The sequence below is a fragment of the Dasypus novemcinctus genome, chromosome 22 (assembly GCF_030445035.2).
Source record: "Dasypus novemcinctus isolate mDasNov1 chromosome 22, mDasNov1.1.hap2, whole genome shotgun sequence".
Lineage (NCBI taxonomy): Eukaryota > Metazoa > Chordata > Mammalia > Cingulata > Dasypodidae > Dasypus > Dasypus novemcinctus.
The window spans coordinates 1988280-2008278 of NC_080694.1; the positions used below are offsets into that span (position 1 = coordinate 1988280).

The window sequence follows — 19999 nt, forward strand, 5'->3', positions numbered from 1 at the left end:
ATCCCATTGTAAAAGCCACCCCATTTCTAGTATATTGCTTCCAGCAGCTTTTAGCAAACAAAAATACCCCCATAGGTATTTGGTACACCTTTCAGCAGGAGTACTGTGGTACCTGAACCAAGTCACTTACCCTTGCTACATCTCAGCTTTATAATAAAACTAGGTGGTTGGAACTCAAAGGAAGCCCGTGAGTTCATGAGAACTCATGATAAACATCTCTAGTGTGCCATCAAGATGAGCTGAAGCCACAGCTAAGGTGACACGAAGACTGTCTTGTTTGGTTTCTCCTCTTCTTAAGAAAACAAATCTTTTCCATGAGTCTCTCCAAGCTTATATTCTGTCCAGGTGTCAGGAGCCAAGGCACTGGATTCCAGCTGCAATGTGGATATGCACCTCTTAAGATCCTGCAGAGTGCCCCAAGTTCCTTCAGCTGGTAGTCGCCCCTCCAAGACATTTGTTCTCTTCTGAGCCATCAGCATAGGGGTGCTACCTTGTGTCTGGCCTGTGCCAGAGCAGTGCCCAATGAGACCCCAAGTGGAGCTCTAAGCACCAGCATGAGGCTGTTCCCATGATGCTGGATGGGACTAGAAGGTACATATCTCATACCACCGATGTCATTTGATAAAGAGACTGACCCACTGCACACTTAAGCCATGCCTGGTTTGCACCCTTGTACTGTTAATTTTCCTTCTTCAAGAGTGGGATTTTCCACTCTTCTTTTATCTTTGCCTTCTCTTGCCATAGAACTTTGCAAGTAGACATTGCAGACCTGGGGAATGTAATCAGATTAGGTTCTTTGACCTCACTTTCCACTCATGCACCTGGAATGCTTGATAGGATCATGTAGGAAGAGATTTTTGAACAGGAGAGAAACTAAAACCTCCTCCTAATTGAAACTGGTGAAGTTTGCCTTACCTGTTGCTTCTCTCTTGATGCCCTGCCTGCATTCTCTTGGTCTCCCATGGGATTCAGCCCCCTCGGTGAGGCTTTTGAAAATAACTTGTTGCCAGTAAATGTTCGTGTCTTTCATTCTCTTTCCCAGGACTTCTCTGATGCCCGAGGGGATGCCCAAAGGGAGCCTGCACAGCATTTGGCAGGGGTGTGCACAAACCACCCAAGGACAAACCTTAGCCAAGGGGGAATGGGAGGGGGAGCTAAATGCTCCTCCAAGTTGATCCTCTGGTGGAAAATGTTGAGAGCCATTTTCTCCACTCCTCAGAAAGCTCCGATCAGCATCAAGCTCCAGTTCCTCCATGGGACCTTGACAGTGTCCCCCCAGGCCCCCACTCCTGCTCCCTGGACTTACCTTCTGTAGCAGTTTGATACAGTTATGAATTCCAAAAATAGACATTGGATTATATTTGTAACCTGGTCTGTACCTGGGCATGATTAGGTTATGATCAGGCTTTGACTGGGCCATGTCATTAGGGTGTTGAGTCCCCACCCACCCACCAAGGGGACTCACAGATAAAAGGCATGGCAAAGGACAGAGTTGAGGGTTTTTGATGTTGGAGTCTGATGCTGAAGACTTAAGGTGGAATCCCAGGAAGTAACCTCATGGAGGAAGGAGAAGCCAGCCCCAAGAAGAAGCAAGCCCTGGGAAGAAAGGAACCTTGAACCCAGAGAAGCAAGACCATGGAAGGGAGGAACCCAGGAAGCCTGAACCCTCACAGCCGTCAGCAGTCATCTTATTCCAACCATGGAAATAGACTTTGGTGAGGGAAGTAACTTCTGCTTATGGCCTGGTATCTGTAGGCTTCTACCCCAAATAAATACCCTTCATAAAAACCAACCAATTTCCAGTATTTTGCATCAGCACCCCTTTGGCTGACTAAGGAACCTCATGAACCCTGCCCTCATATCAGCCACAGCTTTCAGCAGGAGCCCCAGCCACAGCAGTGGAGTTTGTACTTAGCATCAATATTAGCTGGGTACCTCCTGTAGGCCAGACAAGCCATCAGTGATGACAGAGCTGTACTGTGCCCCCCAGAGCTGCCAGCCAAGTGCAGAACAAAATGCCACCTGAAATTGAAGCTACAGTGTCACATCAAGATAGCGCATTAAATTTTTTTTTTACAATGAAATTATTTGTCTCAAATTCCATCTGAATTCTCCAGATAATTGGTCCCATTTACTTCCAGATTCCCATATATGATACCCAATCACTTATGCAAGTTAATCTGTGGCCCTTAGTGATCCCCCATCCTGTTGATAAGATAGTTTGGAGAGGTAGCTAGAAATTATAAAAGATTTTTTTTTTTCACCTAGAGAAAACAAGATATTTGCTGGTGCTTTCATGAGGGTCTCTGCCCACGGGGGAAGGATGAGTAGGAGAGGTGGAACTATGTCTCTTAAGCTCCAGGGACAACGTCTCCAAGTGGTCCCTGAGGTTGATGAGCCCCCGGGAGCGTGGGAACATGGGAGGCTGGTACCTCTCTCTGGCCAACACATGAGGGACACGTCTGCTCTGACTGGAGCAGAAAGATGGGTGAGGAGGGCAATCAAAGCATGGGCGGCCACGTGAGAGACACATGGTACTGCACAGTGCTGTCTGAAATCCTGCCCAAGGGACCTCAGGTCTCCCCAAGGCCACCTCAGCAGAGATGCCTGGACTGAGGGGGCGTCCTACCACAAGAGCCTGCATCAAGAAGCCTGCAGGCAAGAAGCCTCCGAAGAGGGGTGTTCCTTGGTCATTACCTGAGACCGCCCCCTCCCCTGCCTGCCTGTCACCTGCAGTCCCTACTGGCCCCCCCTTCTGGAAGCTGCACCGTCCTGGTCCTCCCTTTCTGCTGCCCGCACATCAATGGGCTTGGCCTCAGGGCCACCACAGATGCTCTTCTCTCTTCCCGGAACGACCCACGGTCCCCCAGATTTCACAAGTCCGGCTCCTCATTGTCGTTTGTGTTTCAGGCCAACCTTCCTAGAGCCGCCCTGGTTAAAGTTTTCCCGAGCCTGTTTTGTTCCCCTTTTCATTTTATTGATACACACACACACATCTCAGGCTTTCAAGTTGAGTTAACTTTCAACAAACGTAACACACCTCTTGAACCAGCATTCGGCTCAAGAAACAGGAGAGCGCTCCGGAACAGCTTTTTGCCAGATTCCACGAGGTTCGATTGGATTCGTGCTGCTGAACACCCGCACCGGGGGTGACTGAGGCCCTGAAATACGGTTCGCTGCATGTTGACCGACGCTGCTGCGGACACACTGGGTTAATACACGGTGGCGTCTTCCACTTCTGGTCCGCGGCTCCTGGAGGGTTTCAGAGGCCCCGCGCGGGCGGCCTGTACTTCCCTGCTTGGGCCCCTCCGCCAAGGCGAGGGCAAAGGCAAGCAGGCGGGGGTGCGCCGGGGGGGCTGCACCTGCCCAGCAGACGGGGCTCCTCGCGTCCCAAGTGGGCGCTCCAGGGACCCGAAGGGAGACGGGAGGGCGCGGCCCCACTGCGCCCTCCGCCCTGCTCCCCGCGCCCTGCGCCCCCTGCTCTGCGCGCCCCCTGCTCTGCGCGCCCCCCGCTCTGCGCCCTCCGCCCTGCTCCCCGGCCCTGCTCCCGCCGCTCTGCGCCCGCGTCCTGCGCTCTCCGCCCAGTTTTGTAATGCGAGGCCGCGGTTGCCCGGCAACCGCCGAACGCGGGCGCCGGGCAGCGGGGCAGGAGGACACGTTCGAGTTCCCTGGCCGGGCGGGACGACATGACCTCGGCCGAGAAGCCGGAAGAGGGCGGCCTGGAGGACGAGGAGGAGATCACCGCCGCCACGCTGCGGGGCAAGCCCCGGCCGCCGCCCATCTCGGCGCTGTCCGCCTTCAGCTACGTCCCACCGCGGCGCCTGGACCCCAAGGAGCACAGCTACTTCTCCCGCCAGGCCCGGGTGAGGCGCGGGGGCGGCGCCGGGGGAGGGGCGCCGGGGCGGGGCTGCAAGCGAGGGGCGAGGTTAGGGGCTAGGGGCGGGGCTAGGGGCGGGGCTGCGGCGGGGCTGCGGCGGGCTGCAAGCGGGGAGAGAAATTAGGGCCTGGAGGTGGACTGGGGGCGGGGCTGCAAGCGGGGAGAGAGGTTAGGGGCTGGGGGCGGGGTTAGGGGCTGGGGCGGTGCTCAAGCGGGGGGCGCGGGGAAGGTTTAGGGACTGGGCTGGGGCTGCGGCGGACTTCACAGCCGGGAGGGTTGGGGCGGGGGGCTGTACCACCCAGAACGGGGACTGGAGATCCAGCTGCACCGCGTGAAAGGGGTCTGGGGACCCGGCAGGGTGTGGGGGCGGGGCCCGGGCAGCCTATTGGGGGTGGGAGCAGGACAGCACACTGGGAAAGGGCTACCGGGAAGGTCGAGTGGGTGGGGGAGAAGAAGGGAATGCTCCCCGGGGAGGAGGACTCGATGGGGCGCCCGGGGTGGAGGGGGCAGGGGCTCCTCAGCGGAGTCGGTGGGAAGGGCGCCGGGACCCCGGAGAGCAGAGCTTCTAGTACTGCGAGACACAGTGACACCCACCCTCCGGCGCTGGAGGGGCCTCGCGACTGCCCGGAGGTGCACAGACAGTTTGGAAAGGGTGCGCCGAGGCTGTGCAGCGTGTGGCCGCGGCCCCCTGAGCGGTCTGCGCGGTGGTCCCCAGGCCGTGAGGAAGAAGACAGGCCGATGGCGGTCCTGGGCCCCGGGAACCCTCGGGCCGCCTTCCCACCCACCAAGGAGAACCAGGATTAGGTCTGCACCATCTGGCGCCGCCGCTCTGAGAAGGTGTGCGTGGTGGGAAGAGCTGGGGGGGTCTGAGCAGCCAAAGCCCCCCAAGAGAGGGCGGAAGGGAGGAAGAGAAGCGTGTTGAGAGTTGTCCAGGTCACCCATTCCTTTCTTTTCAACATTGTTTCTGTAGTCCCCAGGGCGTCCCCGGGCATCTGATTAGATAAGAGCCTTGGTTGGGGTCCCTAAGCCTGGCGGACAGCTGGGCAACTGGGCTATCAGCCCTCCTGGTGGGATGGGATGGCCAGAATAGGGGCGCCTCACTCTTCAGGCTGCTGTCACAAGTGCCACAATTGGGTGGCTAAAAACACCAGAAACCGGGCTCTCAGCCCTGCAGGCTGAAGCCACAAGTGCGTGGGCCGGTGCTGGTGGGTCCGTCCTGGCCGCTCTGCTCCTTGTGCATGGCCAGCAAGTCATGGGTTTCAGGGCCTCTTCAGTTGCCCTGGGGCCTGCTCTGTCTCTCTTCCCATGGTGCGCTCCCCTCTTGTCTGTCTGTGCCCACACCCCCCTTCTAAAGACACCAGCTGTGCTGGACTAAGGGCCCACCCACTGCAGTCGGCCTCATTCAATTTAAATGATTCCATTCACAATAATGCTTTCGCAAAAAGTTCCCAGGTACCCGGGATTAGGACTTCAAGGTCTTTTTGGGGGACACAGTTCAACCCATAGCACAAAATACAGATCCACTTGGAAAGGAAGTTAATAGTATATAAAATAAACCCACAAAATGCCTCCTTCCTCTCCTCCTAGCCGCCCACAGTCAGTGGTGCACAGGTAAGCCCCAGTTCAGGTCGGCTCTCGCTGGAGTACTGGTGGGAGGCCTCTGACGCTCACGAGCTTCACTTCACACACAGAAGCAGTTTCCAGTTGAAGCAACGTGGCCCTCAGCCTGCCCCTGAGTCGTCTCTTGAATCTGAGACCCCCTCTGTCTGGCTTTGAGCCTGTGGAAGGACTGGAGGGAGGGAGGAAGGAAGGTCTCTTGACTCCGTACCTGTCTCTGCTGGCCATTAAAACAGGAGTGGGGTGGGATGGAAGGGGTCCCAACCTTCTGCAACACACACCTCATATGTTTTTTTTTTTCCTGTGCGCAATAGGTTTTAAACAACTGTAAATAGTTTCACTTACTAAGTGGGCTTTACATTTTAAGTATGCAGTACCTATGATACTGCCAGTGAGTTGATGGCCTTCGTGAGATAATAGCCAAAAAGCCAGGATCTTGGTGTATGCAGTTGTTCTATGCCACTTTATTGAGAGAATATAAAATTCGCCTGGATTTTTGGAATAACAAAGACAGCTTACACTACACCATTTGTACATTTGAGGAGTCCCTTTCCATAGCACCCTAAGGTGGACTGTAGACTGCTCCTCAATGGGGTGTCGCTGATGTAAGGTACCGCTGAGGACTGCGCAGTGGGGAATGTGGTGGAAAAGCAGAGCAGAACCCCTGCCCCCTACAGGCCAGGCCCAGGAGGGAGAAGGGCAGAGTGAGCCTGAAGACTCAGTTTCTCCTTCCTGAATTTGGTGGCCTGATAAGTGGCCTCACCTTCCAGGGCTGACTGAACAAGGGACAGAGAGGGGCCCCGAGGTAGGAAGTGACCCGGGCTCTTTCTCTTGGAGAGAAATCAGGAAGGAGCCATAAGCACACCTCTCTATAGGACAGGGTTGGCACACTAAGGCCCGTGAGCCAAATCTGGCCCCCTGCCTGTTTTGATAAAGTTTTTTAAGAACACAGCCACACCCATTCATTTCCCCATCATCCAGTCTAGGATGTCGGGGCTGAGTGATTGCAACAGAGCCCATGGGGCAGGAGAGTTCCCACCTGGCCCTCCACAGAGAAAGTCCCCGACTCCTGCTCGAATGCCTTACTGCCTCCTGGAAAATGGGCAGTGTCTTTAGAACACATTCATTCAAATGGGATTTTATGTGTTTAAAGCATTTCAGGGTGACTTGATTAGCTGGGGTCACAGGCAAATTCAAGTCCTGAGGCTTTGGGTATGACAAAAGGAAATGATGACACCAAAATAAATATTAATTAAAATCTAAAGAAAAGAGCCTTAAAAGCACAAAGAACAGCAAAAGGCATTTCAAAGTCCATTTCATGGGTGAGCTACCACTGTTCATGCCACGTTATTGGATTATGGGCACTGGTATCTGATCAGCTCCAGGGCTCCAGGAGCAGTTCCCCTGACCTTGGGATCATGGACATAAAGAGAGTGAGTTCTGTAGGACAGTTTTGCTGAAGGACTGAACTGCCCCGAAAATCACTGCAGGCAATTTCAGGCCCTACCAAAGCTGATCAAATTACTTCCTAACTGATTTCCAAGGAGCACAGTTAACAGTAGTCAGTGTGGTGGTTAGCAGCCCGGGCTGAGGAGTCCTGGGTGGAAGTGTCAGCTCCATGTTGACTAGCTGTGGGGGCTTCACGAGTCACAGCCTCTCCATCTCACTTTGCTGTTCTAGGACAGATCAAATGGAACCAACCTCACGGAGCACTTATGAGAATGAATGTAGTTAGTGTGTATACAGTGGGCCACAGTGAGCCCTGGGTCAGTGGAGCTCATTACTGTTATTGGCTTTGGCTAGTGATGGTCAGTGCCCAGAGGCCCAAAGCCTTTCCTCCCTGATCTGGTCACTGTAGGAGATGCACATGATAGAAGCTTCAACGTGGAGGCATAGCAGCCCAGGCAAACTGAGACAGCGGCTTAATGTAAAGATAGAGTTCCCATGCCAAGGTGTGTGTGTGTGTGTGTGTGGCAGGGAGGCTCTACTCCATCCAGTCTCAGCAGGCCAGGTGGAGGGAGGGTCACTGCTCAGCCTGCTGTCCTTTTGGTGTGAAGCCTCGGGAGCCCCTTGCCATGAGCGCTTTCATGCTTCTGACTGAAGAGTTGCACGTAACTCCTTGGTCACATGGAAGCACCTAGCAGAGGAGCAGGGATGGTTACTCCCCTGGGTGGCCAGGAGTGGAGGAGAATGGGCTCTTGGTGCCAGTTACCACTCAGTGGACCCTGAAGAGCCCTCTGGGTTGTGTCTCTGGCTCCCCTTCCCACTGTTGGGAAGCCCATGCTTCTCCGGCCAAGTGCCCTTTCTCAGCCACAGCTCCACCCTGAGGAGCAAAGTCTCCTCCGCAGTCACGTCCATTTCCCACCCCCAGCCCCACCAACCTCAGCAGCCCTCTTTCTGCACTGCCCTCTACTTTGTTCACACCTCAGTTATTTCCTGAGGGAAAACTGATGGTAGACAGCAAGGGCTAAACCAGTATCAGGAAACACTGAATTCAACAATACTCAAAACACAAAGGGCCAGAGGGACATCAGGAGAGAAAGGTAAATGGGGTTCGTTTTGCTCTGTGTTTTAAAAGCAGCATCATGTGTGAAACAGGAAATCCCTTGAGAGATTGTAATAGCAAAATACCAATAAACCCAGAAGCTCTGTTTTGTGAGAGCATCTAAATCTAGATCAGCTTTATTAACATTCTGCTTCAACCCATAAAGTAGTGGAAGAAAAAAAGAGAAAAGAAAAATTGATGAAAAAAATAAAGGAGAAGCAGATTTTTCAGTTTGGTTAGTTGTTGGAAACAGATGGTCATGTTACTAACTGAGGCTGGCTGGTGATGAAATTATTTTTTTGTGATAGAAGAATTCATTTTTGTGCTGCAAAAGTTCAAAATATGCAAAATCCCCACAGGAAAAACCTGTCTAAGATTCTGATAACATCCACCAGCAGTGCTAAAGAAGGCTATTCTGAGCTATGGTAGGCTCCTGGTAACTAATCCAGGGCTTGGGAGGCAGGCATTGCTGCTTACTCATCATTCTTACTTTAAAGAGTGTTTTAGACCTGACTAGAAGGAGAAGATATGGGCATTTTTCTGTCATGTTGCATATCATACTCTATTATGCTGAGTTCTCCAGCTTAGGGAACAAAATAAAGTACCGTTTGCTCACACATTCAGTGTAGGGTGATTGCATGCTCTGTTCTTCAGCCCATTCTTCCCCTTTAGGATCTTCCTCCCAGAATAAGAACCCCAGGGGCTTGCTCAGCTCAGAAGGGTCAGAGGAAGCACAAGCCCAGCCTTTTCCCTGAGGATCTTCCCTTTCCCTGTTCCCCTGCTGTTAGAGCTGCCCCCTGCTGGCTGACCCATCCCCGGGCTGGGCGGGGCTGGTCCCACCAGGTCCCACCAGAGCATCGCCAGGCTGGCCACCCTCTCCACTTTGGCACTAGGTTTCAGGTGTGAGGGAGGAGGGTGCCTTCCATGTCTCCACCAGGTGTCTGGAGGCCAGGTCTCTGTGCTGGACCCAGCAGCTGTTCCCCCACCACATATGTGTTCCACTTTGGGCTGGTCCAGAGGGACTCAAGCCACAGATCTGACCAGGAACCCAGCTTCCTTCTAAGTCCTTAATTTACTGGGCCTGTGGGGGTGGCGTGAGAGTGAGATAGGGAGCACATTATCTTTCTTTCCTGCCAGCTGGCCTCAAGTGGGCTGGGCAGTACCTCTACTCAGAGGGGAGGGTCTGGATTCCAGAACTTGCCCTGGCAGAAGATCAAGTTCCTCCTTTGGAGAACTGACATCCCACCATCCCAGCAGAGTGGGTGGGGTGCTTGGGCTTCCTTGGATTCCTGAAGGGCCTTCTGGTCTGGGGGCTTACCTATAAAGTTTCCTTCAAGAGGACAAAGCACTCCCAGCTAGAGGCGACACCAAGCCCATCAGCTTCCTATGTTACATATATTAAAGATAATGAGATCTCTCCATGATGTATTACATTTTTTGAAAGTTTTATTTTATTTTATTCAAGTATCTTTAATTTTATGTAGTGCAGCAGTTTGATATTGTGTATGAATTCCAAAAATAGATATTGGATTGTGTTTGCAAACTGGTCTGTTCCTCTGGGCATATTAGATTGTGTTAACTTCAGAGATTTCACTTTTACTTTATTAAATTATGATGGGGGTTTTGAATGGGCATGTCAGTAGGATGTTGAGTCTTTACCCCTTTGGTGGGCAGGGGCTCACTAAGAAAAAGACATGGCAAAGGAAGCAGTTGGAGTTTTGAGTTGGAGCCCTTTGAAGTAAACACACAGGAGAAGAACACAGAGGAATAGAGATGGCTCCATAGACACGGCAGAGGCCCCAGGAAGAGAGAGAGGCTGATGGTCTACAGCTGACCTTGTGGAGAAAACAGAGCAGCTGAGCCCAGAAAGAAACAAGGCCAGGGAGAGAGACAGACCTTATGCCAGCCTAAAGCTGAGACCAGAAGCTGGGACCACAGAGCCTGAAGAGGAAGGCTGAACTCTCGCAGGGACCAGCAGCCATCTTGCTCCAACATGTGGCTACAGACTTTGGTGAGGGAAGTAGCTTACACTTTATGACCTTGTGACTGTAAGCTTCTACCCCAAATAAATCCCCTTTATAAATGCCAAAAAATTTCTGGTACTTTGCATCAGTACCCCTTTAGTTGACTAATACATATAGTCAAAACGATTGATATTTTTTGTGTGATTTTTCCCCATTGCTTTGATGATTAGAAGGTTCTTAGAGTTATTTTTTCACTTACTTTTAAAAATCCATCCAAAATTTTCTTTTGTCTACTATGAAATGAGAAGATACAAGTTTATTTTTTCTCCAAAGAGCTATCCAATTTTCACAGTACCAAACACTGAAAACTTTATCACTGGCCATGGTTTGGGCTTTGCTTTAACCTAGGAGTGTATGACCCATACTGGAGGTGATGCTTTCAGCAGAAGCAAAGGCCATGGTGGGCCTTGGCACCCTGTGCCCACACCAGAAGTGGACAAGCTTGAAGGCAGAGATGGGAGGAAGCTTGGGTACAGTGCGCTCATTCTGGCCAGGGGTGGCACAAGAGCAGAAGCCCTGGGCCTGTGCTGGTAGGTTTTCTGTCCTCCCCTTCCTGTAAAGCGACTCAGAGCACAGGCACACCAGGATTTCAGCAGCTGTGTGACAAGTTCCTTTAGCATGGCCACCCTGTAATTCTCAAGAACTTTAAAACAATACTAAGGACTGTCTTGTTGCCCTTAGCAGGGTGGCTGTGGATGACAGCCAGGCTGACTTATCTTCACACCTCCCACTAAGGACCAGGTGTCTTGCACAGGATGGAAGGTGTGTGAAGGGTTGGTAGAGGCTCAACTGAAGCCGTGTTCACCCAGTCTGAGTTCCTGGAGTCAGTGAGGATGGAGGTTACTGGGTTTTTCAACATACTCTGCATCTGTGCTGCATTCTCTTAACAGCTGCCTTCTACCTTGTGCCTTGTAGTTGGTAGAAATGCTTCCTAGTGTTACTATCCAGAAGAAAAAAGTAATGCAAAAACAAGCTTAGGCAACCTGGCATTAGGTTAGAGACCTGATACTCCCCAAATCCAGCGAGACCAAGTGTCTCAGTTCACTGCTGGGAGGATCTAAGGCAGCCAGAGTGAGCCACAGCTAACCAGGAGGGTTAAAGAACAGCTAGCATGTGCATTTCTTCTTCTTTTATTAGACAATGAGGCAGATGTACTTTCCCTTTAAGAACAAGCTGGGATGAAAAAAAATGGAGGTATTAAAAGATGATACCTCTTTTAACAGCATTGTTTTCTAGACAACAGATGTATGTGAGTGTACAAATATATTTATCATACACATATGTATACATACATATGGATATATATGAGCTATATATGCATATATATATGAATTACCAAGTATGATAGCTCATGATAAACTATTTTTGTCTCTACAGAGGGATTTGCCTGTACACAGCTGACTCTTGGCTGACAACATAACAAGTAACTCCTTTTCTGTTACACATTCCTAGGATTCAGGAATGGTTAATTTTGCAAAAGCAGTACAAGCTTACTAAAGAAAATTTAAGAAATACAGTAGAAGACATGAAGGAGAAAACCAGCACACAGCCCATGCCCCTCGAGACAGAGCACACTGTTTATTACTTTACGTTTGTACACAAGTGATGGAGTCAGAGACAGAGAGCTGGGGAGATGTCCCTGGACAGTGTCAGCTGTTGCATTCAGGGGTTTGTGATCTTATTTGTTAGCTTGGTGAAATATTAGACGGGGCAAGCTATGGGCCCTGCACCATTTTTGGCATAGCACACAGAGAATACTCAGTAAATATTTGCAGAATGAATGAGTGAATGATTGAATGAACAAATGAATGGATGCTAGGCAGGCCTAAAACAAAAGCAGGGGGCAGAGCACAAATAAGAAAAAGAAGACAAATAAGAAAAAGATAGGAGTGGAGAAGAAATGGAAAAGGGAAAAAATTGAGGGAGCTAAAATGACCGGAGAAGAAAAGAGGCCTGTGCCCCATTCCAGGCCCCTTGGCTCCAGGGGCACCCACCTTTGCTGGGCTGGACCTTGGCTCCCTGCTCTGGGCCACAGCCAGTTCCATTCTAAGGGGAGACCCCCCCAACCCCCAAATACTTGCTGCAGCCTGGAAACTCTACGCCCCTGCGCTCCATCAGGGACAGGTTAGCATCTGTGTTTCATCAGGTTTTGATGACTCAGCTTCAAATAAATGCGTAACTTTCTTTCTCTTTTTATTCCAAGACAGGTATCATTTCCCTCTATGACTGCATTTTTAAGAAGAATCTAGATTATAATCAGAAATTGCACCGAGATGACAGAGAACACGCAAAAAGCCTCGGACTTTACATTAACGAGGAGGTAATGTTAAGATGGGAAATCCACCAGCTATTACCAGATTAACATATGAATGTGTGTAAGTGTTGTAATATTGTGTTCAATTTGCTATTCATAACTCAGGGAATCTGGCAGCTCTCCTGAGTCATACTGTACCCAGAAGCTATTACTAAGCTATTCTTATAGCTTCTCTCTCTTATCATGTTCCTTGTGTGTTAATGGTTATGATTCAGTTGTTTGGTTCTATATAATCAAGCAATAAATGAGAGTAAAACTAAGAGATCCTTTTCCATGGGTAAAGTAAGTCTTTGCTTATCTCTTAATTCTGGCTGTCTCAGTTCTTCTCAGGACCCTGGACTCCTAGGGATGACCCTGCACAAGCAGGACTCCTCCTCCCAGGCTAGTTACCTAGCCAGCATCACCACCACACATGGAAAAAATCTCTGCTCGGCCCCCCCTCAGTTTTCTGAGAAAGGGGTTTTCATGTAGCCAGCCACATTGGGTGGCATCAGGACAGCAGTGCTCATGGGGAGAGATGGCCAAGGACTGCAGCAGGTCACCTGGGGAGGAGTACAGGACAGGTGGGCTTCTCAGAGGAGTTGGCATGGGACCTGAGGACTCAAGGATGAGGGAGCTGGCTGCATGAAGGGTAGCTCGGGGGTGCCCTGGTCAGATGGAAGGGATTGCGTGGAAGCACCAAGGTGCAACAGCACCTGGCATATGGGGGCAGTGGAGAGGTGAGCTGGAGGCTGAGGCTTGCCTGGCCATGAGGGGCACTCAGTAGCTGAAGGAAGGAGCTTTGTTCTGGGAGCAGTGGGCAACTCTGAGGGTGTCCAGCCAGGAAGTGCTGGAGCTGAGTCATTTTAAAAATCATTGGTCTCACTTTCCCCCAGTCTACCCAATGATGCAAGAGGTTGTTGATGTGGGAGGGTTGGTGTGGGTGGGTTGGGGGTATATGGGGACCTCATATATTTTGAATGCAACTTTTAAAAGAAAATAAAGAAGAAGAAAAAAACATTGTTCTGGCTGTAGGTGCAGAGTAGCCCACGGGGCAGCCTTGAGTCTAAATGGGAAGAGCAGTCCAGGCAGAGCTGGTGGCGCTAGAACCCCAGTGGGAGAAGTTGGCTAGCTGGTGTGGTGATGGACCTGGTGTGAACTGCGGGCAAGAGGAACCCAGGACTGCTTCTAGATCTTTCTGCTTGAGTCACTGTGGACTGGGGGGGGAGTGGAGGATGTATTTTACTAAACTGGGGCTGAAGGAGGGGCAAGACCATGTGGTGAATAATCAGTTGGCTGCCCTGACATTAGAATTCCATGCTAAGGACCCTTTGCTAAGGCTTCAGCCACTCCACCTAAGTTCATCTGCGAAGGTTCTAGCACCTCTTTACAGGCAAAGGTCTATCATTAGAAGAAGGGCAAGACTCCAGGAAAGCTGTTCTCCATCACTGACTCCTTCAGGAACAGAGGAGACTTCTGTAAAATAATACCTAATATAAAGTTGACCACTCTTTTGTAAGAGTGTATGATTATGTAATAAGATGCAGCACAGACCACATTTAACATTGCAAAAATATGTATTCTTTATCAGAACGTATCACACTGCTTCATTGTCACCAGAAAGGGGAAAAGCTAATTATTAAACTTGAAGTAGCCTGAACAACTTTCCATGCTTTCCCAACCCACCTAGTAGGAGCACCTCCATTTATTGAGGATGATTTTTACTGCTCTTTCCCAGGAAATTGCTTCCTGGCATTAGGTCAACAGGCCTAACTGCCTGTTGCACTAGGCCCTCCTGCCGCATTTCCACACTGCAGCATTAGCCTCACAAAGTCTGATCTGAGGACATTGCTTTTAATGTAGGCCAGTTGCTGAGTAGATAGCTTTTATTTAATACATTTGACAGAAATTTTAATACACAAGCTTCTGGTGGGAATCATTGGATTTTTGCCTGTTGCTGCTGCTGTTTAAGAATGCCACCGTGTCATTTTTCACAATAATTTTTACTTCGATGTGAAAGAAAGTGCTGGAGGTACTATGAGGTGTATTATTTTTGTTCACATTCATTCATTCTGAATTTTTCTCTCATGAGAAAAGCATGCCTGACATTACTTATATCCATGTAGTCAGCAGATACCTTTTGATCATCTGCTATAAGCTTACTGGGCATAAAGGTCATGAGACAAAAGTCCCTGCCCTCTGAGGGCTTACATTCCCATGAGAGAGAAAAATAAAAGGCAAGTGCACAGTGAACCTAATTGCAGGCATTGGTCAGTGGTGTGTAGAAAATAAAGCAGTGTAGGGTGAAATGTTAAATGGGTGAGGGGGAGTGGGGAGGTGGTGAGGGCAGGGGGTCTGCTTTGGCTGAGCTGGAGGAGTCTGGGAAGACTGACTCTTGAACTAAGACCTGATGGGAAGGGGACTGAAGGGAGAAGGGGCCACGTTTCCAGGGGGAGGAAACAGAGAAGATGAAGGTCTGGAAGCTGGAAGGAGCCCTGTGTGTTTGGGGCAAGAAAGAGGGCCAGGGCAGGAAGAAAGGTGGGCAGGAGGCAGCTGGGAGAGAGGGAAGAAGGGCGGAGGTCATGAAGGTGTGGTCAGAGGGAAGCAGGGCCCAGGCCATAGAGCCTGAAGGCACTGCAAGAGCTTTGCCATCACCTCGGAGGGACCTGAGGACACTGGCAGGTTCTGAGCAGAGGGCACAGAGGCTCACATGGTACAGGCACCCTCAGGCTTTGGAGTAGCCTGTAAGGGACCAGGGAGGAGGTGATGCAGGTGTACCTTGGTGCATCTTGGTGGGTGCAGGTGCACAGGCACACACCTAGTGCACTGTGGCAGGGTGCAGGCATGCAGGCACCCACCTAGGGCAATGTGGCAGGGTGCAGGTGTGCAGGCACCCACCTAGGGCAATGTGGCAGGGCACAGGTGTGCAGGAACCCACCTGGTGCACCATGGCAGGGTGCGGGTGCTTGCCCACCTGGCATCCCTTGGTGGGATTCAGGCACCTGCTGCGGCAGACCCCTGCTGACAGGAGCATCTCCATGATCTCCCACAGGAGCACGAACGGCCCGTTGGGGTGCTGACGTCTTCCACCTATGGGAAGCGCATCCACCAGCCTGTTGAGCCACTGAACCGCGACCATGGCCGCGCCAGCCACGTGAGGGCTGACTTCTACAGGAAGAATGACATTCCCAGCATCAAGGCCCCCGGCTTTGGGCACATTTCTCCAGCCTGAGGTTGCCCCAGGCCGCAAAGGCCCAGGGGGCCCCTTCCACAGAGAGGGGGGAGCCTGGGGCCTTAAGTCCCCGTTGTGCTGACACCTAGGAACTGCAGCGATGCCCCCATCCAGCCTTACGTGGGGACGATGAACATCGAGCAGCTTCCCTAAGGGGACTCCGTCAGGGCCTGGCGGAACCTTTAAGATGTGGGGGCATCCAGCAGGCTGGCTTTTACATGAGACTATTTCAGATTAAGTGATGCTGGTGCCTCATTCCCTGCGGGCACCTCCATGACATTAAACCTTTCCCCCCACCTTAAGTGACTGGGCTTTTTGTTCATGGGCTCCGCATTTGTATTTTGGGAGGGAGTGGAGTTATTTTCATAATAGTCACAGAAGCCACTACTGCCTGATATTATCTCTAGTGTACACAAAACAACCCTTGCCTTTTACTTTCCTCAAGAGGAAATATAAGGAAAGTTCCATTTTGGCACAATTGAACTCCAGGTACCGCAATGCACTTTCTCCTCAATGGTCTGAACTGCAAATAATGGAATTTTGTTCACTTGAGGGCAAAAATCCCTAGGAAGGATGGATGGTCCTGGTGTCCAGCATTTTCTGCTGTCACTTCACAAGTGAAAAGCAGCTGAGGTCATGGGGAAAGCATGGACCTTGGCATTCAGCAGGGTTGGGTGAAATTCTGGCTCCGTCACTTTCTAGCTCCAAGGTCTAGTGCAAGTCATGTCATCTACTGGAGTCTACATCCCCCCACCTTTACAGCGGGGGATCCTAACCTTGTCTGTGTCTGTGTCTGGACTGGTCTGCCATGACACATACCACAGGCAGCAGGAATTCATTGTCTCAGGGTTTGGAGGCTAGACATCAAATCAAGGGACCAGCAGCCATGCTGTCCTGCAGCAGGGTGTCTTGCTGGCGCCTCAGCCTCTGCTTGCTCATCATATGGCTGTCTGTCTCCTGTGGTCTCCACTTCTGCACAGGGGTCCATCTGTCCAGATCCTCTCCTTGTGAGGTCTCCAGTCCTCTAGGAAGAAGGCCCTCCTGCCTCAATCTGATCTCATCTTAATTAGATCTTTGAGATCCTTCCAAATAGCTCCCACCCACAGAACCGGGGACCAGGACTTGAACATGCCTTGGGAGATGTGACTCAGCTCCCATCACTGAGTCTGTGGGGGGCTCAGCGAGCTCCTAGAGTTGGTCATAATACAGGTGGCCCTCCAGCTCACCACCCCACTCAGCAAATATGGTGATGACCATTAACTTTGGGTGGTTTTCGAAGCAGTCACTTTTAACCTCATTTGGAAATGTTTACTTTGGAGACAATTTGAAAAATTGTTCAAGTGTTGAGATACCATCTATATTTTAGTGGAGTGATCCCTTGGAAGAGATAATCCCTCATCTATTGTGATTAAATTCTCCAGTTTAGCAGTTGATGGGGAGGTGATTTAATTGATTTCCTCTCTGTTGCCCCATCATTGGTTTTATTGTTTTGAATCCCAGATCATTCTCAAAGGACCTGTGACATTGAATTACTGGTCATTTCAAGGTTGAGTGACTTCTAAATAATTCTTTATTCATTTGAAACCAGCTTTTTCACTATAGGTGCCTTTTATTTTTTCAAACAATTAGCAATATTTTATTCAGAGTGCCTTTGGATCCATTACATCATATTGGTAATACAATAAGAAAATATATAAAGTTTGGGTATAGACATTTTTATAAATTACTCTTTCTTCAGTCTCGATTACCAAGAAAAGCAAAGTATCTGTAGGAAATGTCTTCATCTGAAAGTGACTGCAATAAATTAACTTCAAACTTAAGTTATTTTCATTTACTTTAAATTAGGCCATTAACCTTTCAGTGCTCACTTTTAATAAGCAGGGTTTGAATTGGGCAAGATTTCAAAAGATCTCGCATTTGTTAGGCAGCTACGGAAATTAAATGTATTTTTGTAGACGAGATGTTTTCAACTTAAAGGTAATAAATAAGCCCATTAAAGTCACACCAAACAGAAACATATTCTTAGATTAAAATAATTTGTTTCACTTTATCAAATTTCCACCATTAGTCAATGATGCTTTTTCTATTGTTAGACATATCTAGAGAAAGGGAAGTGGAGTGGTTATTGCCTTTAAGAATTGCACATTGAGTTTGGAAAAAGAATAACATAGAGGATTCAAGACAAAGCCTAGTCATTTCTAAACAGATGCTTTGAAATACTGAAATTTTATTTTAAAGGGTGTGAACCTAAAGTGTGTGTGTTTTTTAGAAGATTTTATTTTTTATTTATTTATTTCTCACCCTTTCATTATTGTTTGTACTCACTGTCTGCTCATCTTTTTTTTTTTTTTTTGGAGGCACTGGGAATGGAACATGGGACCTCCCATATGGGAGGAAGGTGTCCAACCACTTGACCCACATCTGTCTCAAGACACATTGTATCTCTTGTAGTGTTTCCTTGTTTTCTCATTGTGTTATCTTGTTGCATCAGCTTGCCAGGCTAGCCCTCACTGTCTTGTTTGCCTTCTTTAGGAGGCACTGGGAACCAAACCCAGGACTTCCCAAGTGGTAGGTGGGTGCCCAACTGCTTGAGCCACATCTGATTCTTCTAAAGTGCTTTTAATGAAAGAAGACTTCCTACAAAACTTAAGGGTTTAGGAGAACTTTGAGGATGGGTATTTTTACTCACCTATGGATGTCACTGTTCACTGGCCTGACAGAAGTGAACTCTGAGGCTTCTGATTTTCATTTTTAGCTCACAGAAGTGTTTTCAGTTGCCTGGAACACAAAGAGCTTTAGGGAGACCTGATGTTCTGTGTGGGAAGCTGCCTCTGGCACAGGTGCTGTATTGGCCATCTTGTTGCTAAGCGCTATTTTTAGATACTAACCAAACCTGGTTAGTTTCAATTAAGTTTCTATTCTTACACCACTCCCCAGGGCTCCAATTAGGCATTCCCTAAAGAGCACGAAAGTCTTTCCGTGGACATTGCCAAATAACCATCTGCAGGTGTGTGTGGCACGAGAATCAAAATCTAGTTAACCAATCATTTACTGACACATGTGTTGTCAGTATGTACCACTTCATTCATCCCTGGCTATAAGAACCCCTGACTGACCCTCAGTAAATGAGTTTGATCAGAATCTTGTCTTGCCTCCATTCTTTGTGTCTCTTGTCCCTTTTTCATTCCCACTCCCTCCCTCACGTCTCGGTTCGACTGATCTGCGGGTCGGGTCAGTTCTGAAATAGAGGAAATTGTGTCTCTCGAGAGAATTGGTGGCTCCCAATGGGAAAGGACATTCTAGTATGTCAAGCCCTCAGTATTGTTGCAAGTATCTGTGAATCTGGTCCTTCAAGCAATCAAGATTGATTGTAACTGTGGGATCTGAGGGGAGAGGGAGAGAGGAAAAGAATGGATGGAGGCAGGGTGACTGAGGAGTAATGGAAGTGTTTCACAAGATTGTGCAATGATGAACATAGGACATGTTAAATTACACCAAAAATGTATAAAAGTCTATAGGCTGAAATGTAAACCATAATGTTTAGACAATTGTACAGTCTAAAATATAAGCCATAATGTAAACCAAAATGGGACCATGTTTGATAGCTACATTTCAATATCTGTACATCAGCTGCAGTAAATATAACATGAACATGTAAAAACATCATTGCTGGGGAAGGAGGAAAAAGGTTTGATGTTGGATATATGGGAGTTCCTTATATTGTATATGTGGCATTACTGTGATCTAAAACTTTCTACAATGTAAACCATTATCCATGTGGTGAAGCAGTGCTCCAAAATGTATTCACCAAATGCAATGAATGTCCCACGATGATGAAAGAAGTTGCTGATGTAGAAAGAGTGGGGTGAGGGGGGTGGGGAGTATATAGGGACCTCTTACATTTTTTGAATGTAACATTTAAAAAATATAGAGAGAAAAAAATTAGAAAAAAAAGGATGTAGACACTGAGGAATAAATGAAAGAAACTGCCTTCCCACTGTACACAGAGGGCAATACCTATTACAGTGATTAAAGACAAAATGTGAAAAACAAAGTTTTTATGATATTTTTCATTTTTTAGTACCCCAATTTATTTTTACTTTTAGTTTTTCTAAATTAGTATGTATTCTATTTCTAATCTTTAAACCTATCACTACTATTTCATTTTCCTATTAATAGAATTTGGCAACATATTAGGTTTCATTTTTGAAGATATTTTGGGCCATGGAGGGGTTCAACTATGGCAGGGAGGAATGCTGGTGTGGGGTGTCATTGATGGGGGACAAGTGGTTGGGAGGGAGCTCTCCAGGGCATGTATGTAGGGTACATAAAAATGTTCAAATATATGTTGGATATTTTTCACAGTAGTTACAGTTACAAATGACAACTGAGGGAGTGCTGAGTTCCTAAC

The 19999-nt window shown here is 48.9% G+C and overlaps 1 protein-coding gene across 1 annotated transcript; it reads left to right on the forward strand.

Annotated features, from left to right (window-relative positions):
• The first annotated feature begins 3607 nt into the window (after positions 1 to 3607).
• On the forward strand, positions 3608 to 19175 carry CFAP90 (cilia and flagella associated protein 90). Its single transcript, XM_004474206.5, has 3 exons — positions 3608 to 3863; positions 12267 to 12383; positions 15409 to 19175. Exons 1-3 carry the CDS (start codon positions 3687 to 3689, stop codon positions 15586 to 15588), a joined length of 474 nt encoding a protein of 157 aa, XP_004474263.1. The 5' UTR covers positions 3608 to 3686; the 3' UTR covers positions 15589 to 19175.
• The last annotated feature ends 824 nt before the right edge of the window (positions 19176 to 19999 follow it).

Coding starts and splice junctions, on each gene's coding strand:
- CFAP90 (XM_004474206.5), top strand. CDS start 3,687: ATGACCTCGGCCGAGAAGCCGGAAGAGGGCGGCCTGGAGGACGAGGAG. Junction 3,864..12,266: donor ACTTCTCCCGCCAGGCCCGG/GTGAGGCGCGGG, acceptor TTTTATTCCAAG/ACAGGTATCATTTCCCTCTA. Junction 12,384..15,408: donor GACTTTACATTAACGAGGAG/GTAATGTTAAGA, acceptor GATCTCCCACAG/GAGCACGAACGGCCCGTTGG.